Source organism: Pholis gunnellus, assembly GCF_910591455.1.
Source record: "Pholis gunnellus genome assembly, chromosome: 17".
In the NCBI taxonomy this organism is placed as follows: domain Eukaryota; kingdom Metazoa; phylum Chordata; class Actinopteri; order Perciformes; family Pholidae; genus Pholis; species Pholis gunnellus.
In genome coordinates, this window is record NC_136544.1 from 11,717,072 (window position 1) to 11,741,872 (window position 24,801).

Consider the following 24,801-nt stretch of genomic DNA (forward strand, 5'->3'; position numbering starts at 1 on the left):
CAGGGTTTGACATTTAATGTAATAGTCAAAATGTACAGTATTGTTTCAGCCGGACATGCATGCAAAAATCATCTCAGATGTCTCATGTGAAACCAGCACAAGACATCGTACAGCTTCAAAAGAAGAACCTTTTTACACTCTCATGATTATTAAAGTCACATGGCATTTGCTCAACAATTTGACCTTGAATGCACATAAAATGTGTATTTTGCTAATACTGTTAAAATACTTGGTCTTCTCCTTACTACCAATGATGTCACAATATGGGCTTTTTTTTTTTTCTTCTCAATAATAGAATATGATGAATCATATAACCTCCTTAAATAAAATAGGCTCTTACGCTAAAGCATTACAAAGAGAAGAGCTGTAATAATAAAAAATACAAAATGGAGGATTCAATCCTCTTCAGAAATGTTTCATTCAGAGACAATATGACTGCTGTGGCAATTGTGTTCATAGTGCATTCTTGTCTATTTCAGGATTATTTAGAGAAATAAAAAAAAAAAAAAAAGAAGTAATCTGAAGCAGGACAGGCGAGATGTGATCGTTCCTTGTGATAGCCCTGCTGTCACAAATCAGGGTGCCAATTGCCACTTAATGTTATTCATGAACAAACCGATTCACAGAATTGTTACACTTTAAATTATAGAAATGCACGTGTTGCATTATAGTTCGAGTTAAAAAAAATATATATATACCTTAGGTTAAAAAAGGTAAAATAGCTCAAGAACAAAAACGCTATGAACAGGAATACTGAATTGTGATGATTATCCCCTTTTTTTTTTTCAGCTGACGGAGAAGTGGTTTATGAGGAAGTGCTTTGGATTTAGGGGTAGAAGTGCCTGAAAGTGCTGCATTCATAAGACTGTTGATTAAAAACATAATGAGGCCTGTAAATAAAAACAACCTCAGCACAGAGCACTTGCCCTACGGCTGTCTTAACAAAAAAAAAAGTATTTATTTTTAATCTTATTATATCTTAGACATCTTTGGACTATTGGACAGCGGTGGAGTTAAGGGTCTTCGATGTCCAGGAAATCCCTTTTGGGCGACGCTAACCCTCTGTACCAAGCACAAGAGTCATCGCTCCTCTTGATACAAGCAAAGTGTTTGGCCTGCCCTCCATTCACCACCTTCTCAATCACCCAGTCCGTCCACAGGCACTCCGCCGGGCTGCTGATCATGCAGGGGATGACGGTGCAGCGGGTGATCTGAGGATCGGAGAAGAGACGAATATCGGGGGGGGGTTTAAATTAAAAACAAGATTTCAAGTCTTTCAAGATTATTCTAGTTTGCAGTCATTTTCTATACCTTGCAATCACAGCCCATTTCATAGCGCTGAGTCAGGCTCTTCTTCTGGGTGGCAGTCAGGTCCTCCCAGGTCTCAAGGAAGTCACACAGTGTGATATGCATCGTCCCATCAGTCTCCAGTTTGCCTGAAGAGGAAGAAAAGTGCATTAAGCGACATCAAAGCTAATGTGAAAACGTGTTTTATATTTTATAACGTGCGCTTTGAAATGTGGTAAAAGTTTTTACCTGTGATGAGATACTCCTTGCCATTATTTTCCAGACTCACGCCACACACTGCAGAGGTGGGAGCTGTGTAGATGGCCTCAATATCCTGGGTGGGACCTTTGAACATCTGACAATTCGAGCAGAGCATTTAGATTCATATTGCAAATAACTTTACGACAAAAAAAAAAAACGTAAGCTCAATCCAACATACCTTGATTTGTTTGATGTCATACTTGATCCGCTTGATGGGGTTTCCATAGATGTCATTGCCAACGTCAACCTCCTGCCTCCCAACCACCTTTGCCCTGATAACTGGAAAGAGACAAAAACAAACCCACGTTTACGTTCATTGTATTTGAAGACAAAAGCTTCTTAAGTCAAACAGGATCTGGGTTCGTCTGTATCTGATCTGGGCCCTGCCCAGGTTTGGCATGCCGGACTCGGCAACAACACATTGCTGTGGCTTGGATCTGAGGAGTTTGCATGTGCCAGGTACTGTGAAGACAGAGGCAACATGAGTGTTTCATCAGCTGCAATCAGAGGGAGGAATGTGTGCTGCCTGTTCCCAGGCTCCTGGGCCGACGCAGGAGGAAGCCAGTCAGCAATCTTTGAAAAAGCTGAACTAGAATGCTCCCCTTCACCCCCAGGCCTCTCTGCCGGCCTGCCTCTCTGTCTGGTTAGAGGTGCTGACATGCAAATCAACCTCTCTCCCTTTTCGTGTGCAGCCTTTTTCCCCCCTTCTCTCTCTCGCACTCTGAGGTTCCAGCTTCCAGATTCAGAGAGGTTTGGACGGGGGGGGAAAAAATATAACAGTTCAAGTGGAAAAATATCATCAGAGCCATACCGATGAGCCTTTGAGCTCAAACGCCGAGCGTTCAACACGAAAATATGACTCGTGTGTTTCACAATCACCGCTTCTGTCACGTGAATCCAAGTGTTGGAAGTACAGTATAGCATTGCGCATAAGCCAGTCATAGCTAAATACCTATGGACTACTCGTATCATGCACGGTCACATGACTACTAGGCTTACGAAATCATATTCAAAATCAAGCTCTCAAGCGAAGGAGACTAGCGACAGAGTTAATGTTAACCAGATGTTCTCCCTGAGGTCCCAGTTTAAGTCCTTGCTTTCTCGAGGTGGCAGCTACCGACTGCCAAGACCACCACACAAGACCGCTTCCTTACCAAATAAGATCACGCCTTTTTCATATGACGGAGGTATGAAGCTGCGAGCCATATGTGCCTATAATTCGATGACAATAGAGGCTTAGAGAACATCTCCTTTTAAGGGTCTAAAGAGTCGACCCTTAAAAAAAAGAAAAAGAAAGAAAGAAGAGAAACAGGGGAAAAGGAGAGTGTGCGCACAGATGGAGAAAGTGATGGAGTGATGGTTTCATTCTCCAAGCAAGGGAACAGAGGAGAGAACAGGCAGGAACAGCAGTCGCATCGCAGAGGTAGCGTAACAGTGTCACGTGTATACAGGGAGAAGATTTAGCAATACTGGGAGGATTTAGTTTGTAGCTATCGACAAACAAGCTGTTCTAACTACAGGCATGGTTTTAGAATGACAAACTGCACCGTGTGATCATCTACGTACACTGGGGAAGATGCTTTACAAATCTCGAAACACTGCACTTAGAGCGAGTCGTGCTGAGAAACTCCCCAACTTCTCTGGCTACAAAGAGGATTGGTGGTAATCGCCTTCACCTGAGTGCGCAGGATCACACACACACACACACACACACACACACACACACACACACACACACACACATCGATCACTTCTCCGTCTACTAGTGTAAAGCAGGGCAGGTGAAAATATGCACAGTATTTAAAAAACACACACCTATGAATAATGTACTGTATCATCATTTGAGCACTTGGAATTAACAGCTTTGTGAGGGTGCGGGTCATCTCTTTGAATTGCATTCAACATGCTAAAAATAGACACTTTCTTCCATTCGTTATTTGGAGAACATCCACATCATAAACAATAATCAATCAAATCCAAAACAAGCTCTGATGCCCATTGCACTGAAGCACCAGTACATTAGTACGTTCTTAAGTCATTTAGACCTAAATGCCTGTACTGATCTAATTCTAACAAAACATGATAACGTTTTCTGGAACAGGCTGACCAAGCCCTAAAATAATCACAAGTTTCAGAAAACTGGGTACTAAGAGAACCATCTAATTTTCTAGTTACTCAAACAATAAACACATCACTTTGTATTTAGTATTGTGGTCTTTGGAGCGCTTTGAAAAACATTGAGGAAAAGAGAAGAAAGCAAAACGCATGTCATGTAATTGCAGGGCCTGTACATCCATGTACCTCTCTGAGAAGCCACAAAGTGGTCAGACAAGAGACTGCAGCTTCAAATTGACTCCTTTGCTGAACTTTTTTTTTTTTTAAAAGAAGGAATACATGGGTTTAATCCACCATCATCCATTTCATTACTTTACAAAATGGACAGATTGATCAGTGCATGATCACCGGTTGATGCTGGAGTTTAAAGCAGCCGAACACGTTCAATCTGGTTTTAACGGCAGCTCTGTTTACACAGCTTGCAGCGCAGGGGCCGTGTTTATACCGGATGTCACGTTAGAAAACTGGCTTCCTATCAAGATCTCAGCATTTTCTCACTTTCCTTGTTCACAAAAGTGGCACAGGTATAGTCGCAGAGGATTGTGAAATAAAGTGGAAACACATAACGAGCGCAGCATATGACCGCCCGGCATTCCTCTGCCTCAGCCAAGGACCCGAGGGATGGATTTCGATTTATGAGGGGAGATTTTATTTTTGGGTTCCTGCTCCGTCTGTTTTGACAACACAAATGGAACTACATGTTTACGACAATCGCTGATCCTGGTAAATTGTTTACTCCAGAATAGGGAGAGAGAAATAAGTTAGGCGCTAGTAGAATACAGAATGCTCAGGTCAACTAGGGTCAGACTGTTTCATTATGGATTTGTACCTTTACCTCTAGTCTTCACTGTATCTTGACGTTGCCTCCCACAACAAGAACACTTTAGGAAGTACAGCAGATGTTCAAAACGGCCGTTGCAACGGGGCCTAATGATGCAATCATCTCACATAAATGCATAGTTTCAGCAAACTTCGACTGTTCTTCCCCATTGTTAAAGAGCCACGGTAGCAAAGTTTGTAAGCTACTCATGCTCTTGAGTAATTTTCCGCAGACTCTCTGACCACAAATCTGTGCAATTTAAGTAACACTTTCACTTCAGTAAACTGTCTGATAGGGAGTAAGGGTTCCTCCATGCAATGTCTTACTGTGCAGCAACGGCATGGAAATACCATACACATTATTTCATGGTAGATGGTATTAGCACCCAGGTGTCAGAAACCAAAAATGCAATTTACACCCGACTCAGGCACTCAATAGTATGTGTATATAGCCCACTGTAGGCTCTGTATATTTTTCCTGAACCTAACCAAGTAGGTGCCGCAACCTACTCCCTACACATACTCTGCCGCTCCTACTACTACTACTACTACTACTACTACTACTACTACTACTACTACTACTACTACTACTACTACTACTACTACTACTACTACTACTACTACTACTACTACTACTACTACTACTACTACTACTACTACTACTACTACTACTACTACTACTGATACTACTGATACTACTGATACATCTTTCTGCCAGAAGGGGCTTCCTGGCAGAAAGCCTTTTGGCTTGCCATCTATTGCTAAATTAAGTAGAATATTCCACTTGGCAGGTTGTAAATAGCCAAATTGTAAATACACACTCCGTTATACCGTATGTAAGCCAATAACTTTGATTCATCGTAACACAAATCCAGTCGCCTAGAGTCCAGAGACTAGTAGGCCAGAAACTAAAATAAAGATGTAATTGGAAAGCCTGCAGAGTGGAGACAGAGCTAGCTTTGGTTGTTTTGACCGTTATTTTGAATGTGCCAGCTCATCGAACATCTCATCATTTCATAAAATCAGCCAACCATCAATTTGCGGTGTAGCAGCCTGTGACTTTACAAGCTAATAACGACACAGATTAATATGTTTTGGGTTAGTTTTTATTTAGTTTCTTTTTTTTGGGGGGGGGGGGGGGTTAAGGTCAGGTTAGGACCTGACCACGGTGATGAAATGAATCCATCTTGATGTTTAATTTAGTTTAGGTTTAAAACAATCCAAATAGGCCCCGCACTCTCTACAAGTCCAAATGATGGAAAGCCTTGTTCCCTTCTGTCAAAAGTTGTATTTAATGTTTGGTGTATTTGCTAATGGTGTATTTTATTATAATTATCATAACTAATACTATTGCCATTATTATTAGTAGTAGCTATACGCTTTAACACTGTAGTATTTTGTACAACTCAAGTTAAATCTCCTCCTTAGCGAACTTCTTTCACTCTTTCTAAGTGTCTTTCATTAGCTACCTGGCTGCCTTTGAGTACTTCATTTATCTCAAGGTAAAAGGTAAAAGGAACTTCTGATAAATCAGGACTTTCCTTTACAGTAAACGCTCCAGCAGGAAGGATAATGTGGTTTCTTCACCCTCCAAAGCCATGGAATCCAATGGTAAAGAGAAACCTTTGAATAAGTCAGCGTCTGTATACATACCACACACGCAGCCAGCGCACAACCAAGAAAAAAGACCCTCTGCAAACCACCAATTTAAATAGCTACACAGGCTGTTCACTGTTGGGACTCTCGTTAGCTTAAGGCCTGTGTCGAAGGCAGCAACAAGCAGGGTTTTGTAATAAGTCAAAAAATAAGAGGGGAAGGATCCACATGACCTTTGAGAAAGAGCAAATCAAACTGCCATTTAGTAGTCATTAAGGAAGTGCACCATAAACCTCTCAACCACTGAGTTGAGGATGGTAATGTATTTTGCATGATCCTGTTGAGCGGTACCTGATCCACAGTTTCCTCCCCAGGATGAGAAACAGACTTCCATGTCTGAGCGGTTTCTTTGTCACACAAACACGCCACGAGTGATAGTTAGAGGGGAGACAACAATAGCAGGCAATGTGGAAATATTTTACATGTTGTGTTTCTATTGTACTCCGTGGTGGAAGAGGTGTTCAGAGCCTTTATAAAGCCCTGCATTCAAAAGATTACCGATGTTAAAAAGTTTGTATTATCAGCACGTTGTACTTTAAGTCTATATAGTGCCAAATCATAACAGAAACGGTCTACGAAAAGTAAAATGTCAGTGTTTTACTTGTTTGACTATATTGTTCATGATGTTTTTGGATTAATGATGCTGATGCATTAATGAGTACGCTGCATTTTACGGTTGTAGGTTGTTTACGGTTGTGCTAATCTGAACACTTCTATAAACTGTTGGGTAGTTTAATCTACAGCAATGCATCATATTCTATCAGATCATCATACATGTGGAGCATCAGAACAACGCATTACTTAAAAGTCAACTTTTTTTTTTGCGTAGAAAAACTGCCCTGTTTTCAGCTTTGTGACGATGCATTTTCCAGCTGATACAAGAAGTTTGTTTTTTGTGTTTTCTGTTTTAAGAAGTAGGAGAATTTTCTCACCACATACAGGATCACCTTTAGTTTACCACAAACATTGCAAATCAACACATAAGCGCTCAGACAAATGTATATTAGATGTAGAGGTATAAAGTAGCACAAAAAGGAATTTCTTAAACTCGAGTACAGTTCTTGAGTAAAGGTGCTTAGCTACTACCACTTGATTATACTGCAGATCAAAAAGTAGGCAAATTAAATAAAGTAACAGTTACATTTCTGTCACTATCATGACTCAAGACTATCACCAGATGATTAGAGAGAGGAGGAGGAAAAAGAGAGGAGGGCAGTGGAAAGACAGATTGAGAGACAGAAAAAAAAAATTCCACCCTGTAATTGTAAACACAAGAGTAGGGGAAGTTTCCCCTCTCAGCATTCACAGTTTCTTTGTCAGAAAAATAAAACGACATGATCCTCGACATCCTGCATTCAAACGGATTAAGACTTGAGTGCTGCATTGCATCGATTAATCGTACTCAGTGAGTTAACTTACCGACGTCTGAGGTGCAAAACGCCTGCTGAGGATGCGCTGGGGAGCAGCTGCAGGCTTCTGCGATTTCTTCCACTCGCCACAGAAACAGGATGGCCAGAGTGACTAAACAACTGTTCGCCGTCCAGGTCATCTTAGAAAAACTAGTTCAATTTTAAAAGAGGTGGTGGTGGGGAAAATGAACGAGAGGGGAAGAGTTGAGCAGTGGAAGAAAAAAAAAAGGAGATGAATCAGAAATGTCCCGCGGCTTCGAGCGAATAAGAGACGGCCCCACTTGTCAGAGTGTGAGACGCACAAGGCACGAGAGGCTTATCATTCCTGTGAAAGACTGCACTCAAACACTGAGACTGCCTCCTCCAAATCTGTTTTCCTCCACCGTGGAGGAGCAGCCGCGTTTTATGAGCGCAGGCTGGCGGCAGACTCCTCCCCTGCTGGGGGCTCAGCCAGTGAGCTGCGGCGGCCCCGTGGAGGTCAGGGGCTACCAAAGTTGTCTCACCTTCTGTCACAATACTGCCCCACGAAGAGGTCAGATGGGTGTGTGTGTGACACAGCATCTGTTAACGCGACCTCAGCCACACACACACACACACACACACACACACAAACACACACTTGTCATTCAACCGTGAACTTTTCCCAATTCGCTTATAATCCCCCGAAATAACATTTAAATCTATAACATTAACTTAAATTATAACCTCACATCAAAACCTATCATTAGCAAAGACAAAATAACCTGAAATCGGGTAGGAAAATGTGGGGTCATTATGTCATTATGTCTGAGGAATTTCCTTATCTTTCAATCTTTGTGAGTACATTTAGGGGAAAAATCAGCAGACAACTATTTTGTGGTTTTTGCCATTCCAACAAAATGGAAATCTCCATGTTATACTGAAGATGAATCATCTGAGGAGAAAGAGGGTGCTCAGAGGGTGCTCAGAAATTCGAATGAATTTCAAATAAATTTTAGTCATACAGCCCAACGTCATTACTCACACATTGGCCTATGGGGGCTTTACGATCTGTACAACATACAACATCCTCTGTGGTCAGGACCCTTGATTCGGATAAGGAAAGACGAGGATAACCGGCTGCTTTTCCTCAGCACACAGACATGAGAGTAGCCTACCAATCTTCTCAATTCTCTCTCAGTACTCTAATGGAAGTAGATATCTGAACTGACCTCCGTCTGACCTTCAACCTTAAGCCACACTGTCTGTGGTAACAGTGAACTTACACTATCTTACAACACTGGTGGTGACACTATACAAGTTGGACAATTTGTAAGCAGTTTGGCCATGATTTGTTGTACTTCCCTGTTTTGTACCTCAATTGTTTTGCAATGCTTTAAACCTGGTTGTTTTGACCACTTGGCAACAGCAGAGACAAGCTGTTAACGCAACACTGACATCTCCAAGTTTAAGTTGATGAACTTGGTAAACTTGTTAGCAAACAGTAGTTTAAGGCATTTACATTCAGCAGTTATGGAGCAACATAATCATTCACCTGGAGTCGTGTGTCTTGCCACCGGTGAATTTAAATTCAATACTTGGTCAATTTGGTCTCTAGCAACTGTTTACGGAAATATCTGGCTTATTATCTGTTATACTTTCACTGTATTGTTCCCCATGGTTGTCACTAACTATGTCCGTCTCCTGTTTGGTGCTGAGCAGGTAGTGAGCTTTGGGAATTTAGAGCTTATTCATTGAAAAGAGCTGCCGAAAACCTCATAAAGCTCCGTGAAGCCGAGTGGAGCCGCCGATTCAGGTGATAATTCTCTGTAAATTCATCCCTACGACAAACACCTTTCACATTCTCACATTGTTGCCACATTGGCATTTGATACATTGTTAATTCAAAATGAATTAAAGCCGCTTTAAACATATATGTTGACATTTATTATGAACAGTTAATGATAAAAGAGAAAATACTGACGTGAGTCCTGCAGAGTATAATCGTCAGCCCACGCCGCACAGTTATCTGTGGTTTTGATTCAGTGAGAGTGTTTATGCATGCACAGTCAGTTTCAGTAACTATTAAACACTGTTCGTAACAGATGATGGGAGTAGGAGTGAAGGAGGAGTGGAGGAGTGGAGAGAAGTGACATCATCCCCCTAAATTTAATAGATTCAATCTGGCGGCGATTCCCCTAAGCGTACGCTACCCAAGCCCCTCCGCTCGTATGTGAAAGAAACATTATGTTGTAGTCAAATTCTTTCATTGTTCCTCATCCCTTACTCATGCACGAAAATAGATGGCTCCTCAGTTGGAAAGTTCACCGCATGCAAAAGCACCTCAGGAAACGGAGGATCTCAAGAGTTTGGGGTTTTTGTGGCCTCCGGTGTTGATTCTGGCTTAGAAACGAGAGATCACAGTGAGGGCATGGCGTGTTTGATGATTAGAGCTGATGATGAATAATGAAGAGGACTCAAGAGGGAACGAGAGAGGACTGTATCGTCTGCGGCTTCCTCGACTCCCTGACATCATATTTGGCCATCGAAAGTCGGTCTTCTGGCCGCTCTGGCAAATATTTCCACTCTTTTCCATAGTTGAGCATTTTTGCCTGGTTGCTTTTCCACAGGTCTCTGTGAGCCCACTTGATGTCTGTGTAAAAGCAGGCAGGGAAAGAGAGTGAGAGCAGAGAGGAAAATGAAACAACCAATTTAGAGTCATCTTTGTATTGACCAACATCCCGCGCGCCTTCTAGGCATTCATTCACTTTTGGAGGAAGAACGGCTTCAGTCAGATAAGGAAAATTCCCAAACTGTTCGAAGTTTTGCAACCCAGTATGACTCGTTAGCAGGGCGGAAGATGCCGGGCACAAAAGACGCAACAATGACAGTAACACAGACGTTGGGCGTTGGACAGGAATAAAGGCACACGAACGGAAGTGACACATCCAAGACCAAATGAGTAGAAATATGCCCCTGTCTCTTTCCACAGTTTACCAAAAGCATCAGAGGAACAGCAGACGCCTTCTTCTTCGCAAAGCCCGCCGCCCCCTGTCCAAACAGTCGGCTTCCTTCGCACCGAGATGCTGACTGATGTGGTGGGCTCTGCTCAGATCGCAGCCGTGTCCCCGGCTCCTGAGTACATTTCAAATGACCTCACAGCATGACCATTCTGAGCTATTTCCCACCCGGCAACTCTCCCTTTAGGACGGGGTTTTACTCGCCAGCTGAGATCTGCATTATTGTATCAACATTTGGTTTTAATTTGTTGAGAGAGGGCGGATTTGTCAAAGAAGTGCATTGTAAGCAGCCCCCCTGTGTACTTTACCCACTACAAACTCCAAAAGGGGCTCAGGAATGGCCATACAGCCCCTAAATTACAGACTTGCAAGGCCAGGAATACTCTCAAGACGGTAAAAAGAGGGTCTCATTGCGGGAACTGGTGGGTGCTGTGGCATTGACCCACATCCTCTGACTCCCACCTCCTCTGCCCTGGTGCCTGCACACATCCCACATGACCTGACCAACACGTAGCTTTTTGACCATCCATTCTCTGCTGCCGCTCCCCTCATCTCTGTTGTGATGTAACCTAGCCACGGCTCAGGGGTAATTCCCATAATTTTCCATTCATCGGTGCACAGCTATTCGTATTTTATTGGTGACAATGTGAGACAATGAATCAGCTTCTAGCAAACGCACCTCAGGGTTAGGAGGAAAATATCTGCTTGAAAAAAAAAGGACAATACGATCCCACCACAGACTCTGAGGACAAATGGTCTGGACTGTCCTCGAGTCCGGCGTCACAGTTAGTCACCTCAGTGAGTCTGCTGGTAACGTCCACAACGCAGCCTCAGTGGTTTCAGTGGAAATGTTGCTGCCCTGAAAAAACTAATTTTCACTTTTACGTAACAGAGCCATCTGGTAAACTAGCGTGGACACTATTGTACAGGATGCTGATGAACAATTTAAACTGCAGAGCAAACAAAAAGAGCAAACACGAAGAGAGACGGTCAAGCCAGAAGGTCTTTATTGTTGATCTTGGTTAAAGCAGAAGTGATTGATTTTTTTGTGGGGGCTATTTGGGGAATATATCTACACAATGACAAAAAAAATCAATTTCCTTTTATATCAAAATCAAATTATCTTTTCTTCCTGTAAAACTAAATATGAAACTTGTTAACGGAAGCTACTAATTTCTACCAATAAAGTCCTAACATCCATCCATCAATCAATGTTCACCTTTTAGCGGTCCAATCAAAAGTGAAGGATTTGATGAATATATCCCTTTTATTTATTTATTATTTATCCCTTTCTGAAATATTTAGTTTCACTGAGCAACACCTCACAGTACAGGAGCTAAATACGCCCTAAGTTCCGTTTCACTGGGACTCTAAGCTCTGCTCGGCTCTCCACCAGCTCCAGAGGGAAACACCAGGCTCCTTAGATGCTAAACGATCCGCTACGTACACCAGCTAGTTTCTAACTTTGTGTGTCTGTGCTTTAGTGCTGGAAAGGCAGCGTGTAATTGGCTTATCGGTGCTTTTTGTTGCAGAAAACAGCTGCCTGCTGCTGCTGGAAGAGGCGGATGAGAGTCAATTTGCAGGCCTTAACATCAAAACAATGAAATTAAAGATGCTAAAACTCTTGGTTCGTACGAGGGGAACTGCAGAGTTGGGTAATAATTATCTGCGGGTTCATCACTATTCCTTTCACATGACAATGTGAAAATCATTTTCAGTGCGGATTTAAGTTTAAGTACATAATGCTGAGTTCCACTGAAACAAGATTTCATTGTCTGTGACCACAACACACTTCGTGTTTTCAAACATAAAGGGGGGATTTCGGGAGGGTATTGGAGTTCAAGCTGTTAGATTTTTCCAAAATCCCACTAAATCCCAAAGAAATGTGGGGCCAACCAAACAAACAGAGCATGTCATGACTTGTGGGGGCAATTATTTGTGGGCTAAGAAGACACAATAATGAAAATACAGCCAGATGTTACTTGCAGCAAAACAAGCGATGACACAGCTGAACTTTCCCTCTTACCCTCCGGATAAACACATCACATTGTGAACATAACCTGGCATGAGATTACTCGTAATTCACCCGTGCTATGCAGCACTCTCTCTCGCGTCCGACTAAAAACCATTGCTGTGAGTTTCCTGAACCATGAGTGCACGAGGAGGAGTCTTCTTTAATTAAATATACACAGTGATAATGTAATGAACAACCGAAGCACCTGATCAGTCACCTTCTGTCACGTCACGTTTTAGTGCGCCCACAGTCGGTCACACTTCCCAGAAACCCCACGAGTCACCGCGTGTTCGCCTGTTATGTGTGGCTGTCTGACCCACCTGTCCAGGCATGTATACGCCCGCATGTTGTCAAAGTGTGACTGCCAGTTAATTGTGTGTGGGGACTTGAAGACAGTCTGAAAACACAATTGCTTGGGGAGATTCCATGATTCACGAAGAGGAAACTGATATCACCCTGAATCAGACCCCTGTAATCACAAAACCTTTCCGCACGACGTTGAATGAAGCCGACCTGTTTGAAGTGTGTTGTTTTCCTTCTGTTGGGGAAAAGTGTGATGATGAACGTGAAGTGTTTTCACATGGAGGATAACCACATTGTGACATTCTGACACAACAGGTCAGGGCAGATACCCTGTTAGTTCAAGGATTAGTTCAACATTACGTAACTCGCTCTCGTGAGGAGAGTCAGATGAGGATCAATACTTCTTAAATATTGCTCATCTTAGCACAGAGAATGTAAACGGGGTGAACTAGCTTGCCTGGTTGTGTCTGAAGGTAAAACGATCTGCACCAGCACATCTTAAAATCACTAATTATCACATTATAGTATTATTTATCATTATCTTATTAATATTTACAAAACACATTGTGTGAAAATGACAATTCCACATTTTACGGTGGGTTGTGTGGCGAATTATTTATTGCCAGGGAACCAGCAGAGACTCCAGGAAGTCGGTCTGATCACAGAGAAGAAATAATTTGGAACATAACACTTTTTAAAACTTTGATTTTATTTTTTTTTGTGCTTTTTTGAGGTGTTGTTAAGGGGATTCTATAACAATTGTTAACAGCCCGGTTTCCCCCCTGTTTTAAGTATTTGTGCTAGCTAATTAACTGCTGATTAGCCTTATATTAAAACGGACAAACATTAAAGTGATATTGATCTTACCATCTATCTCTCCGGCAGATATGAAAGCATATTTCCTAAAATGTTTAACTATTCCTTTAAACTTGTATTTCAATGACATTTAGCAGAAATCCTGTCAGTTCCAAACTGTGATGCACTTTATCTCCTTTTTTCTCCTGCACAAATATCTAATACTGCTCCCTGACAGACCTCCATTTCACTACTCATGGTGAAATGAAGTATTGATGTATAAACTCCTCTCCTGCAGTGAGTTTTGCAGCAGCAAAATGGCTGAGATCACGACAGCCGATATAGATGAAGCTCAAGAGAGATCACACCCCAAGAGCAGAAATGTTCTGCTTATGTCCAGTAGAGTGAAGCGATAAACCAGTCTGAGGATTTATTTAACTTGGTCCTATTTACATTTTGTGTGTCCCACATCTGGATGAACCTGAAGTTAGGATTTATATTTTCTGTTGGTTTGGTGAAGAACAGACACATGCAGAAAATGATCTAGATATGACTTTATTTATTTACCGGAAGAAAAGAAGCAGTAAATGATTCTTGATATGAAATAAATCACAGCCAGGTGACACATTTGTAGCTAATCAATGAAGATTTATGGAGAAAAAAAAGGAAAAAAATCACATAATATCATATCATCATTGCAACCTATTGAATAATACGCAGACAAATTGATCAGAATATATTGAGCCTGGCGCTGCTTTTGGATCAGACATACTCCGGTCTCACTACAAAGAAGTAGGTGAACTGGTCATCAGGACAGGGATAGGTAAGAAGCTGGGTCCCATTCAGGGTCGCCATGTTGTTCTTGAAGTCCTGAACCTGACAGATGTACTTGCCTTGGCACATCAGCAGGAGACGATTACGAAACAGGATGTTGCTCCATTGAGTGAGGCTGTTTTGAGGCGCCAGCCTCGCTGAAGGGAACGACTCGCATCTCACGCCTCGGTTTGAACATTCGTATTGGTTCTTGAAGACATTTGCCTCCCAGCGAATCTTGTTGCTCTTGAAGATCAGGCTGTTGTGGACAGGTGTGTTGAGCCACCTGGTGGTGGTGGTGGAATCGTATTGGCCGTATTGATTGTAATACACATTGTCGTTTTGGAGTCGAGTCAGAGCTTTGCTCCATGGCTCAGCGGTGTAGATCCGCGGACGGTAATCCTCATCTTCTCTGACGAACTTGGGGTTGGACATCAGATTGCTGAGGAGCAGAACATTAAACTGGAAACCTTTCAAGACCATTTCCCGATACATATTCCTATGAGTGCTGTAGAGGGTAGAGTTGGACTCCAGGTCATACAGGGCCTCAGCGGGGATCATGGGGAAACGAATGCGGCCCAACAGGTCAGCCTGGGTCTCCCAACTGGTGGAGTTGCCCTTCTCTGTGATCCAGCTCTCCACAGTCTGAAGCAGGAAATATTCATCTGGCACCACCAGGTCTGAGCGCAGTAGAAGGGATCCGAAGAGCTGAACGGAGAGTCGGGTCCAAGCAGGGGACGTGGTCAGATTTTGGTAGTTCCAGGCCAGATACTGAATACAGTTCTCTTGGAGGACAAAGTCCCCAGTCTCCTCTGCATATTCGTAAAGGGACACCTGCGTGTGGAACGAGGCGTCCTCTGGGAGGATTTTAGTGAACAGCCGGCCTGCGTCCTCCATCAGCTGCTTCACCCCAAACTTATAAGCCATCCAGTGGAGGCACTGCACGGAGGAGAAGGTCACATCCACCTTGCGGGTGTAAATGTACCTAATGAGAAAGAGTATTCGTTAGATTCAAGCGATTGTGCTTTCTATTTTCCGAGCTCACAAAACACCTGGGTGATAGTAATAGGAATTCTGCATCTTCATTCAATTCTAGTCATCATAGCGGTTTCATCATACCTGATGAAGGAGGAGAAATATGGTTGGCAGGCGTGGCTGACGTCGACCGTGACGCCGGTGGTCCCCTCCGAAGCGTTGAAGAGCGGGAACTGTGAGAGGATCAATTTGTGTGCGCAAATCGTGAAACCAGAGACCTCCGGCGTCCCGTCTTCCTCCGTGTTTCCAGTCGCACTCTGGACTGAGATGGAGAAGTCGCAGGTGTTCGCGCTGTCGAAGAGCAGGCCGCGCTCATCAGACAGACTGATGCTGTGGTCCAGCGAGTGTGGAGAATCACTGCTGCTCACATTCGAGCCTGGAACCACAAATCATCGGGATGAACATTTGATAAGAGCACGAAGAGCCCGTAGAGAGTTTCGATTACGTACCGCTCTGTTCACAAATAACTCCAACGTCCTCTTTGTGGCTGCAGTCGGTCGTTCCCCAGCTTGTGAAAGCACACGTAGAAAGATAACTCTCTGTGCCTTTACATCTCAGATCATCCAGCCAAATAGGTCCGGACGCTAGGATGAAAACATGTTAAACGGGAACACGTTTGTTATGGCAGAAACACATTAAACGGTGACCTTTCTGACAGCTGAGCTTGTGGCGTTGGTATCAAATCACAGCTCCTCACTCATTACAATAATGTCACTGCCCTCTGGTGGGGGATGAATGGAAGTAGAAAGGCACCTTTTCCGTAGTCCTTCCCAGTGACAACAGATTTGGCTCCGGGGAAGCGGAGCTGGCGACAAACCACCTGGGCCTCAGCCATGTCCCAGTCGTCGTCACACACCGTTCCCCATATCCCTTCGTGGTAGATTTCCACACGGCCGTCGGCAACACCGCCGCCGAACAGCCTCACCTCACCTTCCTGCAGCACAGGGTGCCTTTTTTTATCTGTATGACAACACAGGCTCGGGATATTAACAGAGGCCGTGACAGCAGAGAGGTCATGTAAACATTTGTATAATCTGCAGGCTACAGACTTAAAAGCACAAACTATAATAGGCACTGCCTGGATTACAGTTCTACAATGAAAACTAGTGTATTATAAAAGACTGTATCTTGTCCATAGAATGAATTTCAGGGTAAAAGCGTATAAGCGTCGTATTGGTTTTCACACAAATGAGATATGCTTCGGATGACTCACCAAACCGGTTGAATGTGAATGCACTTCCAGAGACATGGAGAAGTAGCAGAAGCCACAGGGTGAATAGGTTTCGATGTACGAGCATTTTTAACCACCAGTGAAGGAGTCTGACACAGACGGACGATGACAAAGAGGAGGTAACGTGAGCAATGTGCACTACTTTACTTTACAATTAAAAATTATGGCTTCGATGAGTAGAACTGTAATCTTGTTTTTGGTCTTATTGCATATAAATCAATGTATTAATTTAGATGGAATGCAACACTGACTATACTAAATGTGTGCAATAAAAGTTAAAAAAGGTCAAACCTAAAAGACAAAGTGTGCTAAATCCTTACATACAATGAAAGCACCTTACCTTCTCCCCTCTGGTTGCAAAGTGATGTCGTCCAAAAATGCGCTTCCCTCTTCTGAAGTCTGCGACAACAAATCTCCCTCCTCTTTAAGATTCGTTTCACACTGAAGCAGACAGTCAGGGCGTTGCACAACGGGTTTCGGTACGTTGACCTGTGCCAACTTGTTTGAGGACAAAGTCTTTGTTTGTTGAACTAGATTAGAACAAAGCCACATGTCTTAAATAACAGGAGTCAGGTGGTAGGTATCAAGTTATTTTACTCAGTCATCCCACCCAAAAAAATTATACAATTCATTTTTCACCAAAAATGTCCTTCAAATAATGTCGATGGAGAATAAAAACCTTTTTGTTATTTCAATGAAAATAACATGTCTGGTGTGTACAGAATGATGTTTAACATGGAGCAAAAGAAACCTTTTGAGAGTGTACAGTATGTGCATGAACGTGTATGCTTTAGGAAAAGAAGTCACAGTCTGATAAATCAATGGTTTGTACATTCATCATAAGAAAGGCTACAGTACTGTTCCAGGGCCACATTTGTCCCGGGAAGGAGACGATCGGCGGACATGCTGGCATTGTTTGTGTTCACTGGCACTTTCTCAAAACTCGAAACAGGAACCTTAATTTACAGTCTCAGCCTGTTGTTCTTCTACTTGTACTGAAGACGATCCTTTAAAAAAAAAAAAAGCTTGGATTTGTGTCTCAACGAGGAAGCAGCGAGTGCAGTAACTTCAACAGTGACTGGATTGTAAACAAAATAGAACAGTGCAATGGCCTCGAGTGCGAGTCTCTCAGTTTATATGAACTCCAAGCCCTCATATTTCACATCCCCGATCTTGGTTTCGGGCATCAGGATGCGTCCGTCTAGCGTGAAGGCCATGATGTACGTCGCAATCTCTTCGGCGGCTTCCTCGGACTTGAGAGCCACGATGATCTGGTCGCCTGTGTTCGGGACAAACTTGAAGGAGGAGAATCCGTGAGTGGGGTTAAGCGGACCCACTCGACTCACAACGATGTCCCTGAAGTCCGACGAGCAGCTGAGGGCGAGGTTTGTGCCGCGGCTCTCGTCCGCCTTCTCCTCGTAGCGCTCCTTGCTGGCGCGGCGAGGGAGGAAAAACCAGCGCTGCAGGGCGTCGCTCCACGCTGCCGACTCGTGGATGAGATACCCTGCGGAGATTTAGGAGAATACAGATTAAACAAAAGAGAATGGGGGGGAAAAAAAAGGAAGCAACAGCGAGCGAGAGCAGATTTAGACCCCTCACCTGGAGGCTCTATCCCCGCAGCAGCCTTGAGAGAGTTGTACGTGGGAACCCAGTTCTCATGTTGCACGTCCCCTCTGAAGCCCACTACTTTCACCCACTCTGGGTTGTTGTTGACGAACTCGCCCGCGGTGGTGGTCCACTCCTTCCCCAGACCGCCGACGTACAGGTGCTTGTCCTTCACCGCCAGCCACTCGGCTTTGAACCCTGTCGGGAGAATAGCAATTAAACCACATAAAAATACTCCATTACAAGCTAAAGACCTGAACCTGGATACACACATTTATGTCCATTTTTGGAGATTTTGGACTTAATCTTTGCGTTTTTTTGGTGAAATAATGGATGACTTTATTCACATGAAGTATTGAGTAGCATAAAATGGAAACACTCCAGTACAATATTAGCATGTGTGAGAGGCGAGTGCTGCTGACCTTTGGCGACGCTGCCGTCGCCGTCGGGTAAGATGACCCAGGGCACAATCTTGTCCCCGTCGATGTGGTAGACCACGCCCGTCCGGTCGTCGACGCTGTAGAGCTTCCCATTGAACGCCACCAGCTCGGACAGCTCCATGCCCCTTCCCTTCTCCGACAGGTGGCTTTCCAGCACCACCCTTTCCGCGTCCCACTCCACGGCCACCGCGTCCCCACTCTGGGACACCAACAGGTGGCCCCGCCGCATGTAGCTGAACCACGTCAGCTTCTTGTCGCTACGAGAGCTGGTGTCCAGGTCGGCGATGACGGCGATGCGGTAGCGGGTGCCCAGCGGCGTGCGCTCGGGCGCACTGAGAGGGTAGGTGTCATTGTAGCGGGAATCGGACCGCTGGGTGTCGCCGCGACTGGCCCTCCAGCTGTGCGAGTCGTAGGAGTGGGAGCGCAAGCCCGAGGTCAGGTGCATGAAGAGCAGCAGAAACAGCGACAGGAAGAAGACCGCCACCACGATGGGCTTCCACTTGAGGCGAAAACGCGGGTCAGTGGTGTTGGCCATGGACGCCAACATGGGGAGGCCTCCGACGGAGATGCGCAGACTGTTCATAGGGTCATTGTGGTCCAGTGGAGTGAAGCCCGGGGGAGCAGGCATGGAGGACGGAGGCCCGGAGGGACCTAAACAAAAAGAAACAGACGGTGAGTCCACTTAAAAACAAAACAACAGGGCAGAAACGGGTTAAACGATTGAGGGATTACAGCTTCTTCTTGTGTTCTAGATTATATTTAAGGTCCCAACATAGATATAAAAGTCAGCTAGACTACAGCGACACTGTCAACACATTTGTTTGACCCACTACTTTGGCCTTACTTGACCCATTTCATCATGCTGCTTTTAGATGTATCGTGTTATGTCTCCACTTCCTGAAACATGAAAACATTCTCTCTCGTCTCTCCCCCCTGTGTCTCTTTCTCTCTCACCCTCTGTGTGTGTTTATTTCCTTTCTCTTATCTGTGTGAATGCTGTGCTTGAGCTTTTGTCTCTTGTGTGTTTTGTTCTCTTTCTAGGTCTCCATAGAGGAGATGAGGTCCTCTGGCTGAGGGTCTTATCTGTTTGTTACAATCTACCACACCACTAAAGCGAGAGATTCTCCAATTCACGCTTCACTGTCATCGTCTGACTTCAAAGTCAGACGATGTCACTTTTGTTCAACGGCAGCCGCCGCCGCTGGTCCCAAGTGACGGGAAATCCTAAAACAATGGCAACAGTGTAGAAGAGTCATGACGTCAGCAAACCGGCACAGTGACGTCTGTTGTAGAGCAATACCTAATGCTTGCTAACATTAGCTAACATTAGCTAACATTAGCTACACAAACGACTGGTTATACCAGAACCAAGTATGGCTGAGTCGTGTATTACCTTGGGCAGAGGTGTGTTTTATCGCCTATGAATTCAAAGGATGTCATTTGCAGAAGAAAGAATATGATCTGCTCTTTCAAAAGTGACATAGTCTTGGTTTAATATGGTCATTTATACTCTTATACAAGTCACCATTCGGGTTATACAAGATCATTTGTATCGGTAACAAGCCAACAATTAAACTGTATCGATACAGTTGGCAGGAAAACATTGTAACACCTGCTTTGCCCTGTGAGAAAGTACCAAAACTAAAGTTCCTTAATCCTGTAACACACACACACACACACACACACACACACACACACACACACACACACACACACACACACACACACACACACACACACACACACACACACACACACACACACACACACACACACACACACACACTGAGCCAAAGGTCTGCCTAATCAGGCAGTGACTTGGGCCTATGTGTCAGAAAATAGCTTTCCACAACCCCAACAAACTATGTGTGACTGTAACGTAAAGAAAAGTAATGACACGGAAAACTTCTTTCAAACATAACTCTGACATTTAGATGATTAAAGTTAATCTCATACGACTCACGTACTCTCCATAAACAAAAGGTCTTGGCTGATCACCTTTGTAGTCCCGCTGGCAGGCAGATCATTCATTTAGGCCTGTAGTATGAATGGTGGTACAGCTCACACGAGTGACTGGATTCAAGGTGAAACATTACTCAACAAGAAGCAGGAAGTGGCCCGGGTTGGGTGGTAATCGAGTTGCCACCTTGTCAACGTGGAAGTCGGGAGGAGCCCAGTAAGTGACGAAACGTCTGTGAACAGGTAAATCAGGAAACACGCAGCCGGCTCTCATGCAGCACACGTCAAAGTCACATGTAAGTGAATAAACAACGGAAAATCATCATCAATCATTGTCTTCATCGATTCTTCATTTGAGTTATCTATCAAGCAACATTCTCTAATGTCTGCAGAAAGAGATCCTCCAGGACTTTCGCCATTTCGACACTTTACAGACCAGACGGGTAATTTAAAAGTTAAACAGCTCAATCGATAATGAAAACAATAGTTAGTTGCAGCGCTAAATAATATAAAATCTCACTGTTTCCCCCTTTGTGGGCTGTTGAAAGCTTAAATTATAAGTCAACTTACGGGTAAGAGTCCAGTAGAGAGTCCAATATTTGATGTTTCTCGCTTTTTAAATGCACAAACTTGCAGGTTTTCTTTGTCTTACATTACAGTATAGTGGTCATCTTTGAGTTAACAAGACGCCTGAGGGACATTACACGTGACAAACCCAGCCAAACTATGCTTCAAATGAAATTAGCAAGCAGCACTAAGTAACTCCCTAAATCTAGAGAGAAAGTCGCCAAGAAGGCAACAGTGGCAGCCCGTCCCTTCAGGCCTCGAGCCCAAAATGATCAGAAAGAACGTAGACAAAGAACATGGCTATTGTTACTCACAGCTGTCAAGCCAGCAGCTTGTGGAAGACTCCAGCGACGAGCAATGAATGCACGAGCAGAATACGAGCAGACAGACAGGCAGGCAGACAGACAGGAAGCCCGTCCAATCATTAAGACTGAAATGATTGGACGGGCTCACTACTGTCCTGTGGCAGTCACAGATACTGGATTTTAATCATCTGAAGAGGAATCAATAAGGAGAATAATCATTAGTTGCAGCCCTAGTTCAGTTAAACCAGTTCATCCTCATTTAAATGTACATAAGCGATAAAGGGAAAGTTGAGAAGTAGTGCAGCGACTTCAGTTTGGACCCATAAAAAGGTCTCTAAAGTCATATTTCAAACCACAGGAAACTGTATTTCCTAAATGCTGATATTTGATTATTGATAAAACACCCAACAAACTAATGAGACCGTGTCCGTCCACCAGGCTCTGTAGAGCAGTAAACGTTTACTCCCAAAACCAGTTCCAGGGACCTCTAGACCTTGACACTAAACATGGCGGTCGTTTCTCCGAAAAAGGAGCGCAGGAGCTGAAAGACTCTTTCATGAGAGGGGCCCCCCACCCCCCCCGAGACGAACAGCAGTCCATTATGGCAGAAACATCAGGGCCTCTGTGGAACACACCGACAAGTGGCTGGTTTTTGAATCTCATTTTGCCCCCAAAAAAAATCACCTTTCCTTTCCTTACCCCTTCGTCTCCTCCGGCCAGAACGCTGACCCTGAGCCATCAGATCCACCTCACCGTCCTCAAAACGAGAGCTGTGTCGGAGCGCTTGTTGCCGCTCACTGATTATTTGCAGTGCAACCGTGACTAAGGATTATTACGACGCTGGTGAACTTTAGCTAGACTCTGAGGATTATGTTCCGAGTCCAAAGGGGCAAAGCGACGCCATTCATCAAGAGTTCATGCATAATAGCAACTAAAGGGCAAGGCCACCAGGGGTTAGGGGAGAAAAAAAGGTGGGAAGACGAGAGAATCCTGCTACCTTTAGAATCTAAAAAGAATAGTATTTGATACATAATGGAGGTTTTTGTGTGATGTCATCAGTACTCGGAGGACTGGGACTGGGACGAGGCCAGAGATCAGCTTGATGACACCAGCAGTTACACGTTCAACAGGGACGCTACCCAAAGCTGCTTTCAATCGTGGTAAAGAAAACATAGTTTATAAACGTTTTATCCCCTTCTGAGCTTTAGTCCAGAAACATGTTAGGAGTCCGAGAAGTTAATTATTAATCAACAAGCGACTCCTGAGCGTCTCAAAGTAACTCTCAAAAAGGTTCAAATTCATGAAAGGACATCATTCACAAATGAAGGGTATGAGACATATGACAATATGCATAACGGGCATACGAACTCAAACTATACAGTTCGTATGAGGTCGCTGTCTCTTTAATATCCCTGGTTGCATTGCACCATCGTGGGCAATATTAGAAATCAGCGGGCAATATAATTCAATAGTTGAAGTATTATATTTCTTCTAATTCACCGGATGAGCCACATCTGGTTATTTTGTCGCTCGATTTAGTTTTCAAAAGGTTTGTTATATGATTATATTTAATATAAACACTGCCACCTAAAATGATATATGATCTCACAATGTTATGCATATCACTATCCGGTCATTTTCTCAATCTATCAATTGGTCAATAAAATAGTGAAAAAATGACCACGGTCCGAGGTGACATCCTCAAAATATTTGTTTTGTTCAACCAGCAGATATTCACTTTAAATCTTCACATCTGAGCACCTGGAAGTAAAAATGTCTCCTATTAATGATTAATAGATTATCGAAACTGTTATTTTTCAGTTGACCCACTTATCAATTCCTCCACCAATTGTTCCAGCTCTAGTGTGAATTAGTGAACATGTAACTTCGGAGCGTCTCAGAGTGGTTTTTAAAAGGTCATTTTGCACAACAGCGTGGCAGAATGTGCAACACTGAGCCTCCCTGACAGCATTAGCTGTTGTCCTGTCCTGGTCCTATCCTGTCCTGAGCCTGTCCTGACCTGGTCCTGTCCTGTCCTGACCTATCCTGTCCTATCCTGTCCTGTCCTGACCTGTCCTGTCCTGGTCCTATCCTTTCCTGGCCTGTCCTGACCTGGTCCTGACCTGGTCCTGTCCTGACCCCGACATAAGCCCCTCTCATACGTAAAGCTGCTGGTTCCCTGATGAAAAAGAGTGAGTATCTCTGCTCTGTGCCGCCATAAAGGACGACATCTGGGGAGGTGGGCTTCAAAGGAACCAGATCAAGGACCCAGAGGGTGTGCGTTGGGCCCATAAATAGTTCACCTATTGACAAGACTCCCAAGACCTCTGCATGTCAGGGCGCACACAAACAGATGTGCACTGGCCTACGGTCTTGATTTTAGGTGGTTTCAACCAATGAAAAGACACCGTATGACACATAGATCTACGACAGCGACATTTGAGTATTTATCATTTAGTTTGCAGACCAGCTGGGACCATCTCAGAGTCCCCAAGTGGACCTGGGACCCTTTACTGTCTGCAGGCCTTTAATTCATAAACAACTGTGAGCAAAGTAACTGAATACAGTGAGAGTTATGTTATTAAGCATGACAGAGATTGTAGTTCTCCCTCTCCTCTTTCACACACACACCAAAACATCTCATCTGCATGCGTGTGTGTGTGTGTGTTAGCTCGTCCTGCCAGCAGCGCAGAGGTTAACGTAGATGCCATCACAAACGGCTGCGTTCAGCAGCGACGTGAAACCGTCTCACTCACCGCAGACGTTAGATGTTCCGCTCACAGTCCGCCGGCGGTTGGAGCTCAGATGTCATTGTTTTATCGCTTCCTACTTCGGCTCCTTTTCCTCCGCTCCCCGTTCACCAGACGGCCGCTCATTACTTCCTGTATCTGCTGATGACGACGGCAGCAGCGTGCACCGCTTGCGCGCGGTGGATGGAAGAGGGCTTTGCCGAGCTGCCGCGTTCAGTTGCGGTCGGAAATTTGAGTACTACTCCATTCCATTGCGAAAGAGAACATACTCGTCCTGCATGGATTACATTATAAACATGTGGAAATGTAATTATATTAATCGAGTTATCTCTATTTTAAAGTGGCTGTGATGTGTTTGTCTGAAGTAGATAAGCTGAACAGAAAAGATCATATACATATAATAATGAATTAAATACATTTTAAACGATTTTAAAAGATTGTCCCTAAAACTACCCTAGA

General features: G+C 44.0%; 3 protein-coding genes across 10 annotated transcripts; all 3 read right to left on the bottom strand.

Moving 5' to 3' along the window:
• On the bottom strand, positions 1–7,906 carry timp2b (TIMP metallopeptidase inhibitor 2b). The gene is made up of 5 exons (XM_079176795.1): positions 7,558–7,906; positions 1,727–1,827; positions 1,537–1,642; positions 1,312–1,436; positions 1–1,211 (listed from the first exon to the last, which is right to left on the bottom strand). Exons 1-5 carry the CDS (start codon positions 7,685–7,687, stop codon positions 1,014–1,016), a joined length of 660 nt encoding a protein of 219 aa, XP_079032921.1. The 5' UTR covers positions 7,688–7,906; the 3' UTR covers positions 1–1,013.
• Positions 7,907–14,174: 6,268 nt separating this feature from the next.
• On the bottom strand, positions 14,175–17,151 carry LOC306708859 (galectin-3-binding protein A-like). 2 transcript variants are annotated; one of them, XM_079176817.1, is made up of 6 exons: positions 17,057–17,151; positions 16,699–16,805; positions 16,239–16,419; positions 15,935–16,069; positions 15,570–15,861; positions 14,175–15,435 (listed from the first exon to the last, which is right to left on the bottom strand). In XM_079176817.1, the coding sequence occupies exons 2-6, from the start codon at positions 16,732–16,734 to the stop codon at positions 14,400–14,402; spliced, it is 1,680 nt and encodes a 559-aa protein (XP_079032943.1). In that variant the 5' UTR covers positions 16,735–16,805; positions 17,057–17,151; the 3' UTR covers positions 14,175–14,399. The 2 variants fall into 2 exon arrangements, with proteins under 2 accessions (XP_079032943.1, XP_079032942.1); XM_079176816.1 differs by having other exon boundaries at positions 16,239–16,445; positions 17,057–17,145.
• A 147-nt stretch (positions 17,152–17,298) lies between these two features.
• Positions 17,299–24,475, bottom strand: cant1a (calcium activated nucleotidase 1a). Of its 7 annotated transcripts, none has more exons than XM_079177454.1 (6): positions 24,349–24,474; positions 21,602–21,780; positions 20,729–20,953; positions 18,744–19,412; positions 18,316–18,519; positions 17,299–18,220 (listed from the first exon to the last, which is right to left on the bottom strand). In XM_079177454.1, the coding sequence occupies exons 3-6, from the start codon at positions 20,790–20,792 to the stop codon at positions 17,850–17,852; spliced, it is 1,308 nt and encodes a 435-aa protein (XP_079033580.1). In that variant the 5' UTR covers positions 20,793–20,953; positions 21,602–21,780; positions 24,349–24,474; the 3' UTR covers positions 17,299–17,849. The 7 variants fall into 7 exon arrangements, with proteins under 7 accessions (XP_079033580.1, XP_079033582.1, XP_079033579.1 ...); XM_079177456.1 differs by lacking the exon at positions 24,349–24,474 and adding an exon at positions 22,292–22,421 and having other exon boundaries at positions 20,760–20,953; XM_079177453.1 differs by lacking the exon at positions 24,349–24,474 and adding an exon at positions 22,292–22,421.
• Between the last annotated feature and the right edge of the window lie 326 nt (positions 24,476–24,801).